This window comes from Coenobita brevimanus, chromosome 83, assembly GCF_032717465.1.
Source record: "Coenobita brevimanus isolate Jiangsu-jjx chromosome 83, ASM3271746v2, whole genome shotgun sequence".
Lineage (NCBI taxonomy): Eukaryota > Metazoa > Arthropoda > Malacostraca > Decapoda > Coenobitidae > Coenobita > Coenobita brevimanus.
This window is the reverse complement of record NC_137036.1, coordinates 4,291,295-4,314,837: the sequence shown is the minus strand read 5'-3', so window position 1 is coordinate 4,314,837 and position 23,543 is coordinate 4,291,295. Positions and strand designations below refer to the sequence as shown.

The 23,543-nt window shown below is 41.2% G+C and overlaps 1 protein-coding gene across 1 annotated transcript in view; it reads left to right on the top strand.

Annotated features, from left to right (window-relative positions):
• The first annotated feature begins 4,019 nt into the window (after positions 1–4,019).
• LOC145409862 (major facilitator superfamily domain-containing protein 6-like) overlaps positions 4,020–23,543 on the top strand; it is a 98,041-nt gene continuing 78,517 nt past the window's right edge. Inside the window, exon 1 of the mRNA XM_080280144.1 lies at positions 4,020–4,224. Within this exon, the coding sequence (XP_080136270.1) occupies positions 4,026–4,224 (199 nt within the window). The 5' untranslated portion in view covers positions 4,020–4,025. The remainder of the gene's footprint in view (positions 4,225–23,543) is intronic.

The window sequence follows — 23,543 nt, the reverse complement described above, 5'->3', positions numbered from 1 at the left end:
ATACACACATTATCGTTTACTAGAGATTAAGCCTTTCAGCACCACAGCGTCTTTTCATTTTATTCCTCAGTCGATTTAATCCTGCTTAGAGGGATTACTTTATGGACGGGGTTGATGCACACTTCATTAAATCCTTCGCCAAGCTGATGTCTTTTTTATAACTGCTTTTTCTTGTCACCTTCAAACGATTCTATTCTGCAAAGGTAAACATAGAGACGGAGGTGTTAGCTATAGTTCCCATTAACCTTTGCACTAGGGAGATCCCCTTGTAGAATGGAATAATATCAAGTTGTGGCAAGAAGACTAAAATAACAAGGACACTCTCTGATTGAAATAATAGAAAGGGATGGACAGGATCCAGGAGGGTTAAGGATAAGGCGAACTAAACGGATTCCATTATGAGAACGTTCAAAGGTCAAGGGCACAGGGGAAGGTCAAAAGCCGGGGTCCAGGGGCAACGGCAGTTCATAATTTACATCTTAGCTTATACGTTGTGGAGGTGTTAAAGATCAGGCAAGAAGGAAGGTATTCAGTTTAGAGTACAGTCAGTGGAAGGTCAGTGTCAGAGGGCAGGGTCAAAATTCGACTCGTGTGTCTGTGAGCAAAATAACTACGCCACTTTTGACCTAATCAGGATCAATCTTGGAGGATGAGTTGAGGATCACCCAAGAGAGTGAGAGGACAATAGGTCAAAGGGTCTGGTAACTGGGCAAAGTCAGTTCAACAGTTTTTTTCCAATGGAGACAAACCTTGATGGAAGCCGTCAGTTTCAAACAACGATGACGGTATTCCATTTTACAAACAGTCAAAGTTCAAAGTCACGAGGAAGTTCAAAGCCACAGGAAAGTTCAAGCCACAGGAAAGTTCAAAGCCACAAGGAAGTTCAAAGTCACAAGGAAGTTCAAAGCCACAGGAAAGTTCAAAGCCACAGGAAAGTTCAAGCCACAGGAAAGTTCAAAGCCACAAGGAAGTTCAAAGTCACAAGGAAGTTCAAAGCCACAGGAAAGTTCAAAGCCACAGGAAAGTTCAAGCCACAGGAAAGTTCAAAGCCACAGGAAAGTTCAAAGTCACAAGGAAGTTCAAAGTCACAGGAAAGTTCAAAGTCACGAGGAAGTTCAAAGCCACAGGAAAGTTCAAAGCCACAGGAAAGTTCAAAGTCACAGGAAAGTTCAAAGTCACAAGTAAGTTCAAAGTCACAAGGAAGTTCAAAGTCACAGGAGAGTTCAAAGTCACAAGGAAGTTCAAAGTCACAAGGAAGTTCAAAGTCACAAGGAAGTTCAAAGTCACAAGGAAGTTCAAAGCCACAGGAAAGTTCAAAGTCACAAGGAAGTTCAAAGTCACAAGGAAGTTCAAAGTCACAGGAAAGTTCAAAGTCACAGGGAATGACTATTGAATGTCAGTGGACGCAGCCAACGCAAACAGTTCTTGTCTGACCTGCAGCACTGTTGACGGAAGACTTAGAGGTGAAGGAAGGATGAAGTGATTCTATATGGGGAGTAATAGGTCAAATTTGAGTGGCAAGGGACAAGGTGAAATATACGGCATTGAAACCAGCGTGAGTGTTCCTGTGTGTGTGTGTCTGTCTGTCTGTCTCTGTCTCCCTCTGTGTGTGTGTGTAATTCACCGGGTCGGTCAGGATCACTTAATGGTCGTGATCGTCAGCTTTTACCCTCCCGGAAGGGAGCTGAGAGCTCATATAGTCCGATCTAAGGGCAAGACTGTGACCTTCACACACGTACACACCCGTCCCCTTGCTCAAGGGGGAGAGTAACCACCCACTTCGTCAGTGAAACTTTTCGCAACTTGAGCGAGGCGCGAACTCCCGTCCAAGTTGGCATGCGAGAACGTTACCACTGCACCAGTGTGTGTGTGTGTGTGTGTGTGTGTGTGTGTGTGTGTGTGTGTGTCTGTCTGTCTGTCTGTCTCTCTCTCTCTCTCTCTCTCTCTCTCCAACTGGTAAACACTGTCATTTATGTCTTGAGTCATTAAATACCTGTTACTGGACCCGGGGATCGTGCTGGTGAGTATAATGAGAGAGAGAGAGAGAGAGAGAGAGAGAGAGAGAGAGAGAGAGAGAGAGAGAGAGAGAGAGAAGGGGTGGTGGGTTGCACATTTACAGTCCGTTGTCCTTTCCTTCAGAGATGCAACGAACAAACGATTTTATTCAGCAAAAAATGATTAGTAGTTTTGATGGTGATGGTGGTATTTAATTTGCTTTTGATATACCTGTCAGTTTACATACCTCATTATTAATTGAGTCTATCTATCTATCTATCTATCTATCTATCTATAACATCATAATGCTAACAAGAAGGAACAATCCAGGAGTCCAACACCTTCCTTTACAAATCACATAAGGATGCTACAGTTTCCTTTGCCCTGTCAACCTGATTGGCAACCCAGTGTTTTCAAAGTCAAATCAAACAACTGCACTCTTGCCTGACCCTTAACACCTCCACCAGTTTTCTTCCCTTTCAAAGTCAAATTAAACAACTGCACTCTTGCCTGACCCTTAGCACTTCCACCGGTTTTCTTCCCTTTCAAAGTCAAATCAAACAACTGCACTCTTGCCTGACCCTTAACACCTCCACCAGTTTTCTTCCCTTTCAAAGTCAAATTAAACAACTGCACTCTTGCCTGACCCTTAGCACTTCCACCGGTTTTCTTCCCTTTCAAAGTCAAATCAAACAACTGCACTCTTGCCTGACCCTTAACACTTCCACCAGTTTTCTTCCCTTTCAAAGTCAAATTAAACAACTGCACTCTTGCCTGACCCTTAGCACTTCCACCGGTTTTCTTCCCTTTCAAAGTCAAATCAAACAACTGCACTCTTGCCTGACCCTTAACACTTCCACCAGTTTTCTTCCCTTTTAAAGTCAGATCAAACAACTTCATTCTTGCCTGACCCTTAACACTTCCACCAGTTTTCTTCCCTTTTAAAGTCAAATCAAACAACTTCATTCTTGCCTGACCCTCAACACTTCCACCAACTTTCTTCCCAATCGGTTCTGACCTGCTCAAACTGACCCGCCTTGTAACGTTGATTTTAAGCCTTTTCCTGTGACCTTGGCTGTCCTCAAAATTTAATTCCTTTTTTTTAATTACTCTCAGCCCGTGCACCAAGTTTGGTCTAAAAAAAAAAAAAATGCTTTAGCTGGTCTTGCTAGGTCACGCTTTGATCTTCCCGCGTGACCTTGACCTATGATGTATTGTTCTCCCTCCTCCCCCTCCCCCCAAAAAAAAAGAAATCGCATGGGTGGTCCCTCTACCTTACCACCAAGTTTGATTATAACCAGAGACAAACTTTTTGATATATTTTGTACACACACACACACACACACACACACACACACACACACACACACGTCATCAAAACAGCACCCGCTCATGCTTCGCGAGTGTAATGGTGATGATGACGGTGATGTATGAGCAAGGGATGGGATTTTAATTACTTTGATGAATGAAGAAAATACTGATAATGACTCTAATGTTGAACTTTGATATCTTTTCTGACAGATGGCATGTGGGACGGACAGCGAGGACGAGAGAGAAGCAGCACCTGAGAGCAGTGCAGAATATGCAGTTGATATTGAAAGAACAGACACAGAAACATAGAAAGTGGAGAATACGCCGAAACTGATAATAAATTTCAAAACAACACCAAAAATATGAGCCTGGAAGATGGGAAATATACACCTGTAAACGACAGTGAGAGTACGAACAATAATAAACCCACGGACGAAAATGTAAATAAGTTTGAAAGTGGCGCGAACAAGATGGAAAATACGGACAATATCGAGAACAAAGGAGAAGTGAACAGGACCTTCTTGACAGACGATGGGAAAAATGTTGAACTTGGAAAGGTCAGTAACAGCAAGATCATGAATGGACCCATGGAAGAGGAAGTAAAAAAGATTGAAAATGGCCGTGACTCAAAAGAAAACGTTGGCAAAATAGGAAATAGCCTGAAGAGTACCGAACGTGGAATTGACGTACAAATGTTTGCAAATGGAGATGAAGGGGCGATGAGAGAGGTTGGCAAGAAGACTGAGGAAGGGAGGAAGAATGGGGGATGTGTTAAAGATGAAGAAGTGAGGATTGAGGAGGGGACAGAGACGAGAATGTGTGGGAGAAGGACGCCATTATGGGTGACCCGAGTACGTAAGGATCTCGTAAAGAAGCAGTTTATACCCATCAAGGTGCTGTTCTTCCTGCTGTTTGGAGGTACGTGAGAGCTGCTCGTGCATTTTGTTCACTTTTTTTTCACTGGGAAGCACTGGTGGCAAGTGGTGGCAACCATCATCCACTCACTTGATATGGTGCTGCCTACTTCTTCCTTCACCTTTATCGTTCTTTTTCTGTCTGCCCTCCTCTCTTCAAATTTCTCCCATCCTCCCTATTATTTTTTGCTACTTTCCTCTTCGGGTGACTCTACATTGACTGAATCCAAATGGTTTCCTTTAACCCAGGAAACCATTAATAACACTGGGTAGCAACCATGTAACCAAATAACGGGGTGATATTGAGCCATTTATTTTGTCTCTGTTAGCTGTGTGGAGAGACGCAAATGTCGCGTCCATCGGGAACCAAATCTTCACACTCCTCACCGCGCCTCGCTGTCTGCTGCTGGGGAACATCGGTTCACTGCACAGGACAGCCCTGCGGGGATGGTTGTTCGCCTGAGGTTGATGGGCCTGTTTTGTCAGACAGACCGGGACTGATCAACAACAACTAGGAAACAATACGTTTATTATTTATTCATTGGAAATAAGTTAATACTTCACTAGAAAACAGTACAGTTGTCTCTGCCTAACATAACTTGGCTGTTCACTAGAAGGCAGTACATTTATCGTCAACTTATTACCTTTTTATTACCAAGAAGCAGGTCATTTTTTTTTTTTTATGTGTACGACTCTGGGCATAGGCTTTACAACCTGCTCCCAAGGCCCAGTAGTCCTCCTACATACCATACACCTCTACGTTTCACCAAGTATTTGTCATTTATTTCACTAGATACCATCCATGAAATATGTTTATCACTTACTATTAATACACGGCACTAGAAAGGTTATGCTCGTCAAGGTGCTCTGCATGCTGTTGTTTATTGGTCCAATACGTGTAACATCAGTAATGCTAAGCTGTATCATATCCTGCGTTGCCATACTACCATTAGCATCATCTGTTTTCATCACCATCCCTTTTTATCAGCGTTACTCTACACCTTTATCCCTCTATGTGCCTCCACCCACCAATGATAGTGGAGAATTAAGTGGTTGGTCTGTCCATCTCGTTCACGCGTTTGTAAAACTCTTCTTAGTGCGATATCTCCTGAACCCCTTAAGGATTTCCACCAGACTTATGTTAGTGCTGCAGTGTGGGATGATGAATTGATTAGGTCAGCTAGGTCAAGGGTTCAATGGTCAAGGTCATGTGGGGTCGACTTTGATGGTGCGAATAGTGTCTCTGGTGATGCAAACACTATATTTTCAAGGTTTAGAGGTATTAACCCAAATATTCAGTTCATCTCATGCACACGTCACAGTTTAGCCTTGTGTGCTGAAAAAACGTTCAGTTTTCTGCCTGCTTCTTTGCTCTATCTAATTTCTGAAATACTCCACTGGTTCCATTTAAGGTCTTTGTACTGACCAGATTACAAGAAAATCTATGTCATTACGAACTGTGGAAATGAATATAATGAGAAGTTTGCAACTCCAAGAGCCACACGATGCCTTGTGCAAGGTAAATAAATATTTTTTATATTTACCCAGTAGGATGAGCTAAAGGCATATTTCTGCTGTAATGATAACAAAAACTGTACTGCCCGAACACTGAGCAATGTGCTCCTTGATGAAGTTAATAAGATGTATATTACTTTTGTCTGTCCTCTTATTAAAACTGAAACTCTAAATGCTGCTTTCCAGGCATCAAAGCCTGATCCCACAAAGTAATTTCAAGAACCTGAAGAGTAAAGAGATTTTCTGCTTCAAAAAGTATGCATGGATTTTCGCCAGCGGCAACTGCCTTGGTGATTAAGTGACTAATCTTGGAGACAAATTGAACATGACTTGAAGTCCAGCAACACTGGTAATCAGAGGATGATTACAATCCAGCAATGCTGCTATGATTTTATCCTTGAGGCAGGAAAACAGATAAAAGAACTGAGAAGCCACTTGTGAAGATGAAATACATGAAATATCTCAGCCCTAAGAAATGTCTCAGCCAAATGAAACCACGATTTAGCAATCGTCCCTTGGAAAAATTGGCAAGAAAAGAAAATTTCGATGTACAAAAAGTTGCAAACCAGTATGATCACATCTCAGTGCAAATGAACTGGCAAGAAGAATTGCCTGACTCAGAAATATCAACAGACCCTGTAAAGTTTAGGACATTTCTTTCAAATTAGGACAATGTCAATCAATCAATCAATCATTTCCTGTGGCACCCTCGGGGATGCATAGGGCCTCGATGAACTCACACCACCACATCCTATCTTGTGCTAACTCCTCAAGATCTCCCCAACACTCATCTCCAGCTTCCCGTCTCATTGTCCTCACCCACGTCTCTTTTGGCCTTCCTCTACCTCTCCTACCAAGTGCCACCCACCCTGGTGTACCTCGTACTATTCCCTGTCTCCTATACACATGTCCTAGCCACTTCCATCGTGAGAACCTAACATATTCATCGACCGGCTGCACTCCCGTTATTTCTCTAATTCTACTATTTGGTATCCTTTCCCACCACTTAACTCCTAATATTCTTCTAAGTGCTTTATTTTCAAACACCAAGAATTTATTTTCCATAGTCACTGTGCTGTACCAAGACTCGTGTCCATAAATTAAGATACTCCTAACTATTACCTTATAAAGTTTGATTTTTGTATGCACAGAAAAATTGTTATTACTCCAAATATTTTTAAGCATTCCCATTGCCTGATTAGCCTTCTTTTCCTTTCCTCGAATTCAAAGTTCAAAGAACCATCCTTGGCTAAATAAGTACCTAAATATTTAAACCTATCAACTTGCTTTACAACCATACCTCCAATTACACATTCCTGCGCATTTTCCATATTCATACTGATTATTTCAGTTTTTCCACAATTAATAACCAAACCCACCTTGCGACCTTCACTCACCAAACAGTCCAACACTCTCTGCATCTCTTCTGGCCCATCACAAATCAAAACTATATCATCTGCATAATCTAAATCCAAAAGTTTCCTGTTCTCTCCCCAAAGTATACCTGCACCGGTTTCTGTTCCAACGCGTTTCATAATGTAATCAATGACCAATATAAATAGTAAAGGCGATAGAACACCACCTTGAATTACTCCGGACTTGACTTCAAACGAATCACTCAGACAACCACCAACAATCACTTTACAAAATGTGTCCTCATGCATGTTCATAATGACCCTCACAAACTCCTCTGGTATTCCATAATGTCTCATGATCTTCCCCATAGTCTCTTTCGAAACACTATCAAAAGCCTTTTCAAAATCAACAAAACAAAGACTTAACGGTACTCTCATTTCATTAACTTGCTGCATCAAATGTCTAACTATAAAGATCTGATCATTGCAACCACGTCCCTTTCTAAAACCAGCCTGTTCATCCCTCAGAATACCCTCAACCACCGGCTCCAACCTATTTAACAACACTACTGAAAACTTTCAAAGCTATCGGTGACAAAGAGATTCCCCTCCAATTACCACATTCACTCAGGTCTCCCTTCTTCGGAACTTTAACAATTACACCATTCTTCCAAACTGATGTTAGTAACCCCGTCACCCATATCTTATTGAATACCTTGGTCAAGATCATTATTAATCTATCCCCCTCCACTTTAAACATTTCCGGAAATAAACCATCCTCCCCTGGTGCCTTATTATACTTTAACTGTTTTACTGCTTTCTCCACTTCTGCAAGCCTCAACTCTCCTGTTTCTATATTTAAATCTTCCTGAGCAGACGTTATATCCTCTTCTGGTGGTATTGGTCTATTAAGAACTGTCTCAAAATGCTCTTTCCATCTATTTTTAATATCTCCATCTTTGGTCAATAAATTTCCTTCCCTGTCTCTAACTGGTATTTCCTTGCGTTTACCTGCATTACCACTCAGTTCTCTAATCGATTCATATGCTATTCTTTGACTCTGTCCATCATTTTTGTTTATTAAGATTTCAGTCTCTGCAACCTTTTCATCCACACATCTTCTTTTATCTCTCCTAGCTAACCTTCTTACTTCTGAATTCAAACTCCAGTACGCAGCTCTTGCTAATTCAATCTCTCGTTCATCAACGCATTGCATCTCACTCCTCAATTTAGCCTCACCTCTCTTTTTTATGATATCCCACGTTTCCTCTGATATCCATTTCTTTCTCCTGAATCTATGTCTCCTTCCAATCGTACATTCAGCAGTCTCATGCAAAACTTTGTTCACATCCTCCCACATCTCATCTACACTTCTCTCCCCCTCTTCCAACGTTTCCAACACCAAAAACCTATTTCTGCATTCTAATCTGAATTCCTCCTTTTCTTCTCCTTCCCTTCTAAGCTTAACAATATCGTATCTACCAACACCAGATTTTTCCTTCTTCTGATTTTTAAGTTTAAACCTTATTTTTGCAATGCTGAGTTGATGGTCACTACCAATATCCGCTCCCCGTTTAACATGAACATCTAGCAGAGAACTTCTATGCCTCCTACTGATAGCGATGTGATCAATCTGATTTTTAAATTTTCCACACGGCGACACCCAAGTTGTCTTGTGTATATTGCAATGCTGAAAGAGTGTGCCCCCGATGACTAAGTCATTTGCTAGACAGAAGCTTCCAAACCTCACTCCGTTTTCACTCATCCTACTACCAACTCCCATCTTACCCATACATGCCTCAAATCCCTCATTTGAACAGCCCATTACTGCATTAAAGTCTCCAACGCAGATCAAAACATCATGTCTAGGTACCCTTCCTACTCCTTCTTGCAACTTTTCATAAAATGTGTCTTTCCTTTCATCGAGTGCATCATTAGTAGGTGCATAACACACAAACAGACTGATGTTGCCATGATTTGATTTAAACCGTGCGTATAACAATCGCTCATCTATAGGATCCCACTCACATAAAGCCTTATTTGCCTTACAACCCAGCAACAATCCTACTCCCTGATAATGCATTCCATCCTGTCGGCCAGATATCAATAAACGTATACCATCCTCCAAATCCAACTTATCGACTCCAGTTAATCTAGTTTCTGTCAGAGCACAAATATCAAGTCCGTAATTTTGAAAAACTTTCACTAACTCATCGATTTTACCGTCGACTATAGGACAATGTAATAGGAGAAAAATGTTACCTAGAGTTGGCAGCTATTACAGTGAACTCACGCTGTATTCTTTAAGTACAGCCTTCTTTGAACGGGTATTTTCTTGATGATACAAATGCAAAAGCCAATGCAAGAACCATGTTAAGCACGCGTTACCTTGAGGCAATTCTAAGAGTCAGAACACGCCTACACGACAATGAAATCTGCTGTCGTAACTTTGTATTTAGTGAAAAAATGCAAGCACGTTTCTCAAGCAAGATTTACGAGGATCTGGAAGGGAAAACATCAGTCGAGGCAGCATGTAGAGACGACCATGCAAGCCCCTCAACTCCCACTGATGCAGACGAATTCGGTGAAGGGGATTCTTTTGACCAGATGTTGTCAATCAGTTATTCGACTATAGGTATGTGTGATTTTTGTTTCTAATCTATTAATCTTCCTCTCTCTCTCTCTCTCTATCTATCTATCTCTCTCTCTCTCTCTCTCTCTCTCTCAAATGTCCTGGTTTTTACGATGCATCTGTCCTTTTTTACGCAAAGACGTCTGGCAACCTCGGCCAAGGATATCTGTGTTTGTCATGATCACGCTATGAGTGGGAGTGCAACCCTTCCGGCCTTCGTAGTCACGCTTGCCTTTTTTTTTTTTTTCAACTTCTTCTTTAGTTCTCTTTATTGACTATTTTGCTTTTGACCACCAGCCTTTCGTCTTCATTTTATGAAACTGTCCTGTAGATTCGATTATATGTTGGAATTTCACCACCAGTAAAAAAATAAAAAAATACCCTTTTCTGTCTATCTATCTATTGCCAGACGCCTTAATCCCGAAAGGGGTGGCCACAAACAAATCGCCTCCATGTCGCCCTGTCCCCCGCCATTTCACAGTCCTACTCACAGCTCACACACCCCTCTGTCATATACCTCTCCACTCCATCCCTCCATCTCATCCTTGGTCCTTAAATTGGCGTAAAATTACCTTATCTCCATTTTGAAGGCCGAGTTGTAAATACTGTATGTAGGCTGTGGACACTAAACTATGATGCTAGTCAGAAAGAAGTGCCAAGGAAATAGTGTGGAAACCTTGTGTGATCCTTTTCTTCCATTGGACTACGTGGAATATGCTGCAAATGAACGAAGGTCCAGTACAGGTTGAGGTAAAAGAGTATAGTTGCTCCCCAGTAATGTCACCTTTTCACTCAATTCAATGGACACTCTTCTCTGGTGCATTCTACTATTTCACTGTTTGCTCACCCTGAATTTCATCTCGTATATTTATATCAGATAGAGCCAGGATCCCGGCTCAATAAAAAAGAGAGGTGAGGCTAAATTGAGGAGTGAGATGCAATGCGTTGATGAACGAGAGATTGAATTAGCAAGAGCTACGTACTGGAGTTTGAATTCAGAAGTAAGAAGGTTAGCTAGGAGAGATAAAAGAAGATGTGTGGATGAAAAGGTTGCAGAGACTGAAATCTTAATAAACAAAAATGATGGACAGAGTCAAAGAATAGCATATGAATCGATTAGAGAACTGAGTGGTAATGCAGGTAAACGCAAGGAAATACCAGTTAGAGACAGGGAAGGAAATTTATTGACCAAAGATGGAGATATTAAAAATAGATGGAAAGACCATTTTGAGACAGTTCTTAATAGACCAATACCGCCAGAAGAGGATATACCGTCTGCTCAGGAAGATTTAAATATAGAAACAGGAGAGTTGAGGCTTGCAGAAGTGGAGAAAGCAGTAAAACAGTTAAAGAATAATAAGGCACCAGGGGAGGATGGTTTATTTCCGGAAATGTTTAAAGTGGAGGGGGATAGATTAATAATGATCTTGACCAAGGTATTCAATAAGATATGGGTGACGGGGTTACTAACATCAGTTTGGAAGAATGGTGTAATTGTTAAAGTTCCGAAGAAGGGAGACCTGAGTGAATGTGGTAATTGGAGGGGAATCTCTTTGTCACCGATAGCTTTGAAAGTTTTCAGTAGTGTTGTTAAATAGGTTGGAGCCGGTGGTTGAGGGTATTCTGAGGGATGAACAGGCTGGTTTTAGAAAGGGACGTGGTTGCAATGATCAGATCTTTATAGTTAGACATTTGATGCAGCAAGTTAATGAAATGAGAGTACCGTTAAGTCTTTGTTTTGTTGATTTTGAAAAGGCTTTTGATAGTGTTTCGAAAGAGACTATGGGGAAGATCATGAGACATTATGGAATACCAGAGGAGTTTGTGAGGGTCATTATGAACATGCATGAGGACACATTTTGTAAAGTGATTGTTGGTGGTTGTCTGAGTGATTCGTTTGAAGTCAAGTCCGGAGTAATTCAAGGTGGTGTTCTATCGCCTTTACTATTTATATTGGTCATTGATTACATTATGAAACGCGTTGGAACAGAAACCGGTGCAGGTATACTTTGGGGAGAGAACAGGAAACTTTTGGATTTAGATTATGCAGATGATATAGTTTTGATTTGTGATGGGCCAGAAGAGATGCAGAGAGTGTTGGACTGTTTGGTGAGTGAAGGTCGCAAGGTGGGTTTGGTTATTAATTGTGGAAAAACTGAAATAATCAGTATGAATATGGAAAATGCGCAGGAATGTGTAATTGGAGGTATGGTTGTAAAGCAAGTTGATAGGTTTAAATATTTAGGTACTTATTTAGCCAAGGATGGTTCTTTGAACTTTGAATTCGAGGAAAGGAAAAGAAGGCTAATCAGGCAATGGGAATGCTTAAAAATATTTGGAGTAATAACAATTTTTCTGTGCATACAAAAATCAAACTTTATAAGGTAATAGTTAGGAGTATCTTAATTTATGGACACGAGTCTTGGTACAGCACAGTGACTATGGAAAATAAATTCTTGGTGTTTGAAAACAAAGCACTTAGAAGAATATTAGGAGTTAAGTGGTGGGAAAGGATACCAAATAGTAGAATTAGAGAAATAACGGGAGTGCAGCCGGTCGATGAATATGTTAGGTTCTCACGATGGAAGTGGCTAGGACATGTGTATAGGAGACAGGGAATAGTACGAGGTACACCAGGGTGGGTGGCACTTGGTAGGAGAGGTAGAGGAAGGCCAAAAGAGACGTGGGTGAGGACAATGAGACGGGAAGCTGGAGATGAGTGTTGGGGAGATCTTGAGGAGTTAGCACAAGATAGGATGTGGTGGTGTGAGTTCATCGAGGCCCTATGCATCCCCGAAGGTGCCACAGGAAATGATTGATTGATTGATTGACATTGTCCTAATTTGAAAGAAATGTCCTAAACTTTACAGGGTCTGTTGAGATTTCTGAGTCAGGCAATTCTTCTTGCCAGTTCATTTGCACTGAGATGTGATCATACTGGTTTGCAACTTTTTGTACATCGAAATTTTCTTTTCTTGCCAATTTTTCCAAGGGACGATTGCTAAATCGTGGTTTCATTTGGCTGAGACATTTCTTAGGGCTGAGATATTTCATGTATTTCATCTTCACAAGTGGCTTCTCAGTTCTTTTATCTGTTTTCCTGCCTCAAGGATAAAATCATAGCAGCATTGCTGGATTGTAATCATCCTCTGATTACCAGTGTTGCTGGACTTCAAGTCATGTTCAATTTGTCTCTAAGCTTAGTCACTTAATCACCAAGGCAGTTGCCGCTGGCGAAAATCCTTGCATACTTTTTGAAGCAGAAAATCTCTTTACTCTTCAGGTTCTTGAAATTACTTTGTGGGATCAGGCTTTGATGCCTGGAAAGCAGCATTTAGAGTTTCAGTTTTAATAAGAGGACAGACAAAAGTAATATACATCTTATTAACTTCATCAAGGAGCACATTGCTCAGTGTTCGGGCAGTACAGTTTTTGTTATCATTACAGCAGAAATATGCCTTTAGCTCATCCTACTGGGTAAATATAAAAAATATTTATTTACCTTGCACAAGGCATCGTGTGGCTCTTGGAGTTGCAAACTTCTCATTATATTCATTTCCACAGTTCGTAATGACATAGATTTTCTTGTAATCTGGTCAGTACAAAGACCTTAAATGGAACCAGTGGAGTATTTCAGAAATTAGATAGAGCAAAGAAGCAGGCAGAAAACTGAACGTTTTTTCAGCACACAAGGCTAAACTGTGACGTGTGCATGAGATGAACTGAATATTTGGGTTAATACCTCTAAACCTTGAAAATATAGTGTTTGCATCACCAGAGACACTTCGCACCATCAAAGTCGACCCCACATGACCTTGACCATTGAACCCTTGACTTAGCTGACCTAATCAATTCATTATCCCACACTGCAGCACTAACATAAGTCTGGTGGAAATCCTTAAGGGGTTCAGGAGATATCGCACTAAGAAGAGTTTTACAAACGCGTGAACGAGATGGACAGACCAACCACTTAATTCTCCACTATCATTGGTGGGTGGAGGCTCATAGAGGGATAAAGGTATAGAGTAACGCTGATAAAAAGGGATGGTGATGAAAACAGATGATGCTAATGGTAGTATGGCAACGCAGGATATGATACAGCTTAGCATTACTGATGTTACACGTATTGGACCAATAAACAACAGCATGCAGAGCACCTTGACGAGCATAACCTTTCTAGTGCCGTGTATTAATAGTAAGTGATAAACATATTTCATGGATGGTATCTAGTGAAATAAATGACAAATACTTGGTGAAACGTAGAGGTGTATGGTATGTAGGAGGACTACTGGGCCTTGGGAGCAGGTTGTAAAGCCTATGCCCAGAGTCGTACACATAAAAAAAAAAAAAATGACCTGCTTCTTGGTAATAAAAAGGTAATAAGTTGACGATAAATGTACTGCCTTCTAGTGAACAGCCAAGTTATGTTAGGCAGAGACAACTGTACTGTTTTCTAGTGAAGTATTAACTTATTTCCAATGAATAAATAATAAACGTATTGTTTCCTAGTTGTTGTTGATCAGTCCCGGTCTGTCTGACAAAACAGGCCCATCAACCTCAGGCGAACAACCATCCCCGCAGGGCTGTCCTGTGCAGTGAACCGATGTTCCCCAGCAGCAGACAGCGAGGCGCGGTGAGGAGTGTGAAGATTTGGTTCCCGATGGACGCGACATTTGCGTCTCTCCACACAGCTAACAGAGACAAAATAAATGGCTCAATATCACCCCGTTATTTGGTTACATGGTTGCTACCCAGTGTTATTAATGGTTTCCTGGGTTAAAGGAAACCATTTGGATTCAGTCAATGTAGAGTCACCCGAAGAGGAAAGTAGCAAAAAATAATAGGGAGGATGGGAGAAATTTGAAGAGAGGAGGGCAGACAGAAAAAGAACGATAAAGGTGAAGGAAGAAGTAGGCAGCACCATATCAAGTGAGTGGATGATGGTTGCCACCACTTGCCACCAGTGCTTCCCAGTGAAAAAAAAGTGAACAAAATGCACGAGCAGCTCTTATGTACCTCCAAACAGCAGGAAGAACAGCACCTTGATGGGTATAAACTGCTTCTTTACGAGATCCTTACGTACTCGGGTCACCCATAATGGCGTCCTTCTCCCACACATTCTCGTCTCTGTCCCCTCCTCAATCCTCACTTCTTCATCTTTAACGCATCCCCCATTCTTCCTCCCTTCCTCAGTCTTCTTGCCATCCTCTCTCATCGCCCCTTCATCTCCATTTGCAAACATTTGTACGTCAATTCCACGTTCGGTACTCTTCAGGCCATTTCCTATTTTGCCAACGTTTTCTTTTGAGTCACGGCCATTTTCAATCTTTTTTACTTCCTCTTCCATGGGTCCATTCATGATCTTGCTGTTACTGTCCTTTCCAAGTTCAACATTTTTCCCATCGTCTGTCAAGAAGGTCCTGTTCACTTCTCCTTTGTTCTCGATATTGTCCGTATTTTCCATCTTGTTCGCGCCACTTTCAAACTTATTTACATTTTCGTCCGTGGGTTTATTATTGTTCGTACTCCCACTGTCGTTTACAGGTGTCTATTTCCCATCTTCCTGGCTCATATTTTTGGTGTTGTTTTGAAATTTATTATCAGTTTCGGCGTATTCTCCACTTTCTATGTTTCTGTGTCTGTTGTTTCAATATCAACTGCATATTCTGCACTGCTCTCAGGTGCTGCTTCTCTCTCGTCCTCGCTGTCCGTCCCACATGCCATCTGTCAGAAAAGATATCAAAGTTCAACATTAGAGTCATTATCAGTATTTTCTTCATTCATCAAAGTAATTAAAATCCCATCCCTTGCTCATACATCACCGTCATCATCACCATTACACTCGCGAAGCATGAGCGGGTGCTGTTTTGATGACGTGTGTGTGTGTGTGTGTGTGTGTGTGTGTGTGTGTGTGTGTGTGTGTGTGTGTACAAAATATATCAAAAAGTTTGTCTCTGGTTATAATCAAACTTGGTGGTAAGGTAGAGGGACCACCCATGCGATTTCTTTTTTTTTGGGGGGAGGGGGAGGAGGGAGAACAATACATCATAGGTCAAGGTCACGCGGGAAGATCAAAGCGTGACCTAGCAAGACCAGCTAAAGCATTTTTTTTTTTTTAGACCAAACTTGGTGCACGGGCTGAGAGTAATTAAAAAAAAGGAATTAAATTTTGAGGACAGCCAAGGTCACAGGAAAAGGCTTAAAATCAACGTTACAAGGCGGGTCAGTTTGAGCAGGTCAGAACCGATTGGGAAGAAAGTTGGTGGAAGTGTTGAGGGTCAGGCAAGAATGAAGTTGTTTGATTTGACTTTAAAAGGGAAGAAAACTGGTGGAAGTGTTAAGGGTCAGGCAAGAATGAAGTTGTTTGATCTGACTTTAAAAGGGAAGAAAACTGGTGGAAGTGTTAAGGGTCAGGCAAGAGTGCAGTTGTTTGATTTGACTTTGAAAGGGAAGAAAACCGGTGGAAGTGCTAAGGGTCAGGCAAGAGTGCAGTTGTTTAATTTGACTTTGAAAGGGAAGAAAACTGGTGGAAGTGTTAAGGGTCAGGCAAGAGTGCAGTTGTTTGATTTGACTTTGAAAGGGAAGAAAACCGGTGGAAGTGCTAAGGGTCAGGCAAGAGTGCAGTTGTTTAATTTGACTTTGAAAGGGAAGAAAACTGGTGGAGGTGTTAAGGGTCAGGCAAGAGTGCAGTTGTTTGATTTGACTTTGAAAGGGAAGAAAACCGGTGGAAGTGCTAAGGGTCAGGCAAGAGTGCAGTTGTTTAATTTGACTTTGAAAGGGAAGAAAACTGGTGGAAGTGTTAAGGGTCAGGCAAGAGTGCAGTTGTTTGATTTGACTTTGAAAGCACTGGGTTGCCAATCAGGTTGACAGGGCAAAGGAAACTGTAGCATCCTTATGTGATTTGTAAAGGAAGGTGTTGGACTCCTGGATTGTTCCTTCTTGTTAGCATTATGATGTTATAGATAGATAGATAGATAGATAGATAGATAGACTCAATTAATAATGAGGTATGTAAACTGACAGGTATATCAAAAGCAAATTAAATACCACCATCACCATCAAAACTACTAATCATTTTTTGCTGAATAAAATCGTTTGTTCGTTGCATCACTGAAAGAAAGGACAACGGACTGTAAATGTGCAACCCACCACCCCCCTCTCTCTCTCTCTCTCTCTCTCTCTCTCTCTCTCTCTCTCTCTCTCTCTCTCTCTCTCTCTCTCTCTCTCTCTCTCTCTCTCTCTCATTATACTCACCAGCACGATCCCCGGGTCCAGTAACAGGTATTTAATGACTCAAGACATAAATGGCAGTGTTTACCAGTTGGAGAGAGAGAGAGAGAGAGAGAGAGAGACACACACACACACACACACACACACACACACACACACACACACACACTGGTGCAGTGGTAACGTTCTCGCATGCCAACTTGGACGGGAGTTCGCGCCTCGCTCAAGTTGCGAAAAGTTTCACTGACGAAGTGGGTGGTTACTCTCCCCCTTGAGCAAGGGGACGGGTGTGTACGTGTGTGAAGGTCACAGTCTTGCCCTTAGATCGGACTATATGAGCTCTCAGCTCCCTTCCGGGAGGGTAAAAGCTGACGATCACGACCATTAAGTGATCCTGACCGACCCGGTGAATTACACACACACACAGAGGGAGACAGAGACAGACAGACAGACACACACACACAGGAACACTCACGCTGGTTTCAATGCCGTATATTTCACCTTGTCCCTTGCCACTCAAATTTGACCTATTACTCCCCATATAGAATCACTTCATCCTTCCTTCACCTCTAAGTCTTCCGTCAACAGTGCTGCAGGTCAGACAAGAACTGTTTGCGTTGGCTGCGTCCACTGACATTCAATAGTCATTCCCTGTGACTTTGAACTTTCCTGTGACTTTGAACTTTCCTGTGACTTTGAACTTCCTTGTGACTTTGAACTCTCCTGTGACTTTGAACTTCCTTGTGACTTTGAACTTACTTGTGACTTTGAACTTTCCTGTGACTTTGAACTTTCCTGTGGCTTTGAACTTTCCTGTGGCTTTGAACTTCCTCGTGACTTTGAACTTTCCTGTGGCTTTGAACTTCCTCGTGCCTTTGAACTTTTCTGTGACTTTGAACTTCCTTGTGACTTTGAACTTTCCTGTGGCTTTGAACTTTCCTGTGGCTTTGAACTTCCTTGTGACTTTGAACTTCCTTGTGGCTTTGAACTTTCCTGTGGCTTGAACTTTCCTGTGGCTTTGAACTTCCTCGTGACTTTGAACTTTGACTGTTTGTAAAATGGAATACCGTCATCGTTGTTTGAAACTGACGGCTTCCATCAAGGTTTGTCTCCATTGGAAAAAAACTGTTGAACTGACTTTGCCCAGTTACCAGACCCTTTGACCTATTGTCCTCTCACTCTCTTGGGTGATCCTCAACTCATCCTCCAAGATTGATCCTGATTAGGTCAAAAGTGGCGTAGTTATTTTGCTCACAGACACACGAGTCGAATTTTGACCCTGCCCTCTGACACTGACCTTCCACTGACTGTACTCTAAACTGAATACCTTCCTTCTTGCTTGATCTTTAACACCTCCACAACGTATAAGCTAAGATGTAAATTATGAACTGCCGTTGCCCCTGGACCCCGGCTTTTGACCTTCCCCTGTGCCCTTGACCTTTGAACGTTCTCATAATGGAATCCGTTTAGTTCGCCTTATCCTTAACCCTCCTGGATCCTGTCCATCCCTTTCTATTATTTCAATCAGAGAGTGTCCTTGTTATTTTAGTCTTCTTGCCACAACTTGATATTATTCCATTCTACAAGGGGATCTCCCTAGTGCAAAGGTTAATGGGAACTATAGCTAACACCTCCGTCTCTATGTTTACCTTTGCAGAATAGAATCGTTTGAAGGTGACAAGAAAAAGCAGTTATAAAAAAGACATCAGCTTGGCGAAGGATTTAATGAAGTGTGCATCAACCCCGTCCATCAAGTAATCCCTCTAAGCAGGATTAAATCGACTGAGGAATAAAATGAAACGACGCTGTGGTGCTGAAAGGCTTAATCTCTAGTAAACGATAATGTGTGTGTTGTACAGTGGCCACCACAAGTCCTGTCGCCTCTACTGCTTCCCTCATCTACCTTGAACTAAATCTACTTTCATCTACCTTGAATTAAATCTACTTTGAACTAAATCTACCTTGAACCAAATCTACTTTCATCTACCTTGAATTAAATCTACCTTGAACCAAATCTATTTTCATCTACCTGAAACTAAATCTACCTTGAACCAAATCTACTTTCATCTACCTTGAATTAAATCTACCTTGAACCAAATCTACTTTCATCTACCTGAAACTAAATCTATTTTGAACTAAATCCACCTTCATCTACCTTGAATTAAATCTGCCTTGAACTAAATCTACCTTGAACTAAATCTACCTTGAACTAAATCTACCTTGAACTATATAAATCTACCTTGCACTAAATCTACCTTGAACTAAATAAATCTACCTTGCACTAAATCTACCTTGAACTAAATCTACCTTGAACTAAATCTTCCTTGAACTAAATCTTCCTTGAACTAAATCTTCCTTGAACTAAATCTGCCTTGAACTAAATCTACCTTGAACTAAATCTACCTTGAACTAAATCTACCAATGTATGTATGTATGAATGTATAACTGCAGAATCTACATCTGTCTATCTATCTATCTGTCTGTTTGTTTATCTTTCTATCTAGCTATCTATCTGTCTATCTATCTATCTGTCTATTCATCTATCTATCTATCTGTTTATCTGTCTATCTATCTATCTATCGGTCTATCTGTTTCTCTATATCTATCTAAATATACAGTATAGATATATCAGCAGAATCCACACCTATCTATCAATCCATCTGTCTATCTATCTACACCTATGCATCTATCTGTCTATCTATCTATCATCATGTGTTTTCCCAGGCGAGATCATTATAACATGTTGCTTGTAATGCTGGGTCTGCCTCTTCACCCCAATGACGTCTATCTATCTATCTATCTATTGCCAGACGCCTTAATGCAGTGAGGGTGGCCACAAACAAATCTCCTCCATATAGCCCTGTACCCCGCCTTTTCTTGGGCATGCTCCCGGCTCGCTTCCCACTCTCTCATATACCTCTCCACTCCATCCCTCCATCTCATCCTTGACCTTCCCTCCACGGTCATTGCAATCACGTGAATTTATTGCCTTAGATACTGTGAACTGGAGGGGTTAGATAGAGATTTTATTAAGCCCTATATTACTACTGGTCTGTCCTTAGTTGACCCCTACACTGGTCTGTCCTTAGTTGACCCCTGCACTGGTCAGTCCCTTAGTTGACCTCTACACTGGTCTGTCCTTAGTTGACCCCTACACTGGTGTGTCCTTAGTTGACCCCTGCACTGGTCAGTCCTTAGTTGACCTCTACACTGGTCTGTCCTTAGTTGACCCCTACACTGGTCTGTCCTTAGTTGACCTCTACACTGGTCAGTCCTTAGTTGACCCCTGCACTGGTCTGTCCTTAGTTGACCCCTGCACTGGTCAGTCCTTAGTTGACCCCTGCACTGGTCAGTCCTTAGTTGACCTCTACACTGGTCAGTCCTTAGTTGACCTCTACACTGGTCTGTCCTTAGTTGACCTCTACACTGGTCAGTCCTTAGTTGGCCTCTACACTGGTCTGTCCATAGTTGACCTCTGCACTACTACTGGTCTGTCCTTAGTTGATTAAAAAAAAAAAAAAAAGTCCTTTACTGGTAACCAAATAAATCTCCATCGGACTTAAGTGGCAAGAGAACATCGTCAAGGTGAAGGAGTTTATGCAGCTGCACCTAACCCTTGCAAGACCTGGCCTGGCTGCAAAAAAAAAAAAAAAAAAAAAAAAAAAAAAAAAAAGTCGTGGCGCGTGACTCTGAGGTTGTTATTATCGTGCCCTGGCAACCTACCCCTCAACAGTGCATCCAGTTTCGTGTATAATATGAGACACATGTGATTCGTGTATAGCATGTTCGTGTATGATAATAACCGTGTATAGTATATTCGTGTATAATAATATGATTCGTGTATAATATGATACGAAATCGGATGCCCTCTTGAATGGTAGGTTGCCGGGAATTTTTGATAATGTTTACAAGCTCAGAGTCGTGCGCCGCGACTTTTGTTTTTTATAGTGATCCTTCAGCTTTTTGTATCTCAACACCCCGAGGTTCGATTCCATGTCGACCTAGTGCCCCCTCTCTAATAATATTACTCCTCTCACCTTCAGTTTCCCGAAAAAAAATAAATAAATAAATAAAATGAGAATGGCTGTGAGCAAAGAGTTGAATTTTGTGAGCGATTTCATTTTTGTTACCTGCAAAATAACATTCATACAAAACTTATTATTATTATTGCTTCACTGCCACACTGTTTCCCACATTACATTTTTGTACAACACTAGCTTTTTTTTTAATGCAAGGACGAGGGAACTAAAGGCCAGGAGTCCATAAACTGTTCCCTCCAAGAAAAAACAGAAACAAGATAACAGAGAGCCAAATTCAAGATCCGTTCATTTCGAGATGCCTGGACACTGCATTTAAAAGAGTGGAGATCATAGGCAGTAGGAAATACAGACGAAGATAGTTCACTGAGTGCCATTCTTACTGTGGGACGCATGAACCTTGTACTCCTGTTTTTTTTTTTTTTTTTTTTTTTTTAAGCTAAAAAACCTCAGTTCTCTGGTGCAATTACTCTATATATATATATATATTTTTTTCCGGATGTCTTTCTGTATAACCCCAAGAGTCCATTTCAGTGTCCCCTAAAGACGTCGAGCCGCTGCTTTAAGAACATCTGATGTAAAGTCTCTCCCAGCAAAAATAATAACTAGAAAACGGAAACTGGCACGAGCAATTCCAGTGACTCACCACACGACAAGGCCATCCAATTTCTTCCTCAGTTCGCCTGCAGGGGCCGACTTATTCCCCAGTAACTATCGCTGGACCCGGTGATTTCAACTGGCTTCATATAGTGTTCCATAAAACATAAATTTTGAACTTTGACCTTGACTGTGACCTTGAGTTTTGGGTCAAGGTCATTCATACTTAGTAGCCATACATAGCATAGCAAGTTCTATAAATGTACAAAGCATGGTGATTGTAGACCAATTCTATTTTTTTTTTAATTATGCACTCAATGACCCCCAACTACTTTCCATTGACCCCTTGGTGATCTCAGAAACTACTGGCCCAAATGGGCCCATAGTCATTTCAGACCTGCTCCCCGACCTTGACTATATCCCACAAGAATTCCAAGTCTGTACCTTTAGCGGTTTCTGAGAATCCGCAAATAGACTATTATTACAGGTTTTTGGCAGTAACTGGACAACAAGTGCTGGGAACTGGATGATACTGGCTCATATGAAGCCGCCAGCTGGGGGACTTTAATAATAATAATAATAATAATAATAATAATGAAGATAATAATAAACGTCATGGCATTGGAAGGGTCAGTTTTGCAGCTACGAATTACGTATATTGCATTTTGTTTATGTAAGATAATTTTACTGTGTTTAAGACGAGCCTGTGGCAACTAAAATGTTAATCCCTCCATTAACAGCACTCGTTTTACTCTAACTTGGCCTAAAATTGCCATTCCTCCATCTTGAATCCTCAGTTCTAACAACAGATCAACACTAGAATATGATGCTAGTCATAAAGAAGTGTTATGGAGGGGATGGTGAGCTGTGGGGTTGTTTTCTGCCACTGAGCTACGTGGAATAAGCTGCAAAAGGACGAAAATCTGGGCCAAGTTACGGTGAAAGAGGCATAGGAATAACTCTAGTATTATGTCTGCAAACCCGTAGTGAGTTATCCAAATGACACACACACACACACACACACACACACACACACACACACACAGGAAATCGAACTTTTTTGAAGATATACGTGCAAACTTCAACCTAACTTTCAACAGCCTGTCACCAAAACTGCAATGATCTTCCCGAAATTGAAAACCACCATCACACAATCACGTAGAAAAATAAAGCTTGTAGTGGTGAAATGAGAGAGAGAGAGAGAGAGAGAGAGAGAGAGAGAGAGAGAGAGAGAGAAAGAAACAATTGTAGTGAAATATGAAGAAATGGTCAGTAACTAATAACTGGAGCAACAACAACAGTAATAATAATAATAATAATAATAATAATAATAATAATAATAACAAATAAAAATAAACTTGGGGTGGGATGCTGGAACAAATTTCCGATCAGTTCTCTGTGGTAACTAAGATCAGATTTTGTGTGAAGAAGGTGAGACGGGAAAGGTGCATTCCTTCCCTTGTCATTTTATATATAAGAAATATTTCCCTTGTAACTAATATGTACTTCTTACAGGATCAACGAGAGTCAAGCAAAATCCAGCACCTTCCTTGCCCTTCATTAAAAACAAGAAAGAAAAGTTGCGATATGAAACAGATCGTAAATTCGTAAATCTGGTCACAGTATGTCTAGCCGTCAACAAATTCTGACGACCACCTCTCCGAGAATACCTCTTACCCATGTGTGGTGAAGGTGGTGAGACTGAGAGCCATCACAGCTACACCCTACATTCACTTTCATATTTTGTATCTTGCACACACTTCCAGACTCAGTCACCAATCCTTGCCTGTTCCATTCATTTTCTCTTACCAGAACAGTACCATCAGTACACAACTGTACAGGAAATTTGAACGCCTTATCCGCTTTTCTGTCTTTTTCTCATACACACACTGGTTACATCTTAATAAATTATTTTTTCCCCCCAAGAGAAAATCCTTGCTTCGAGACATTAGGCCTC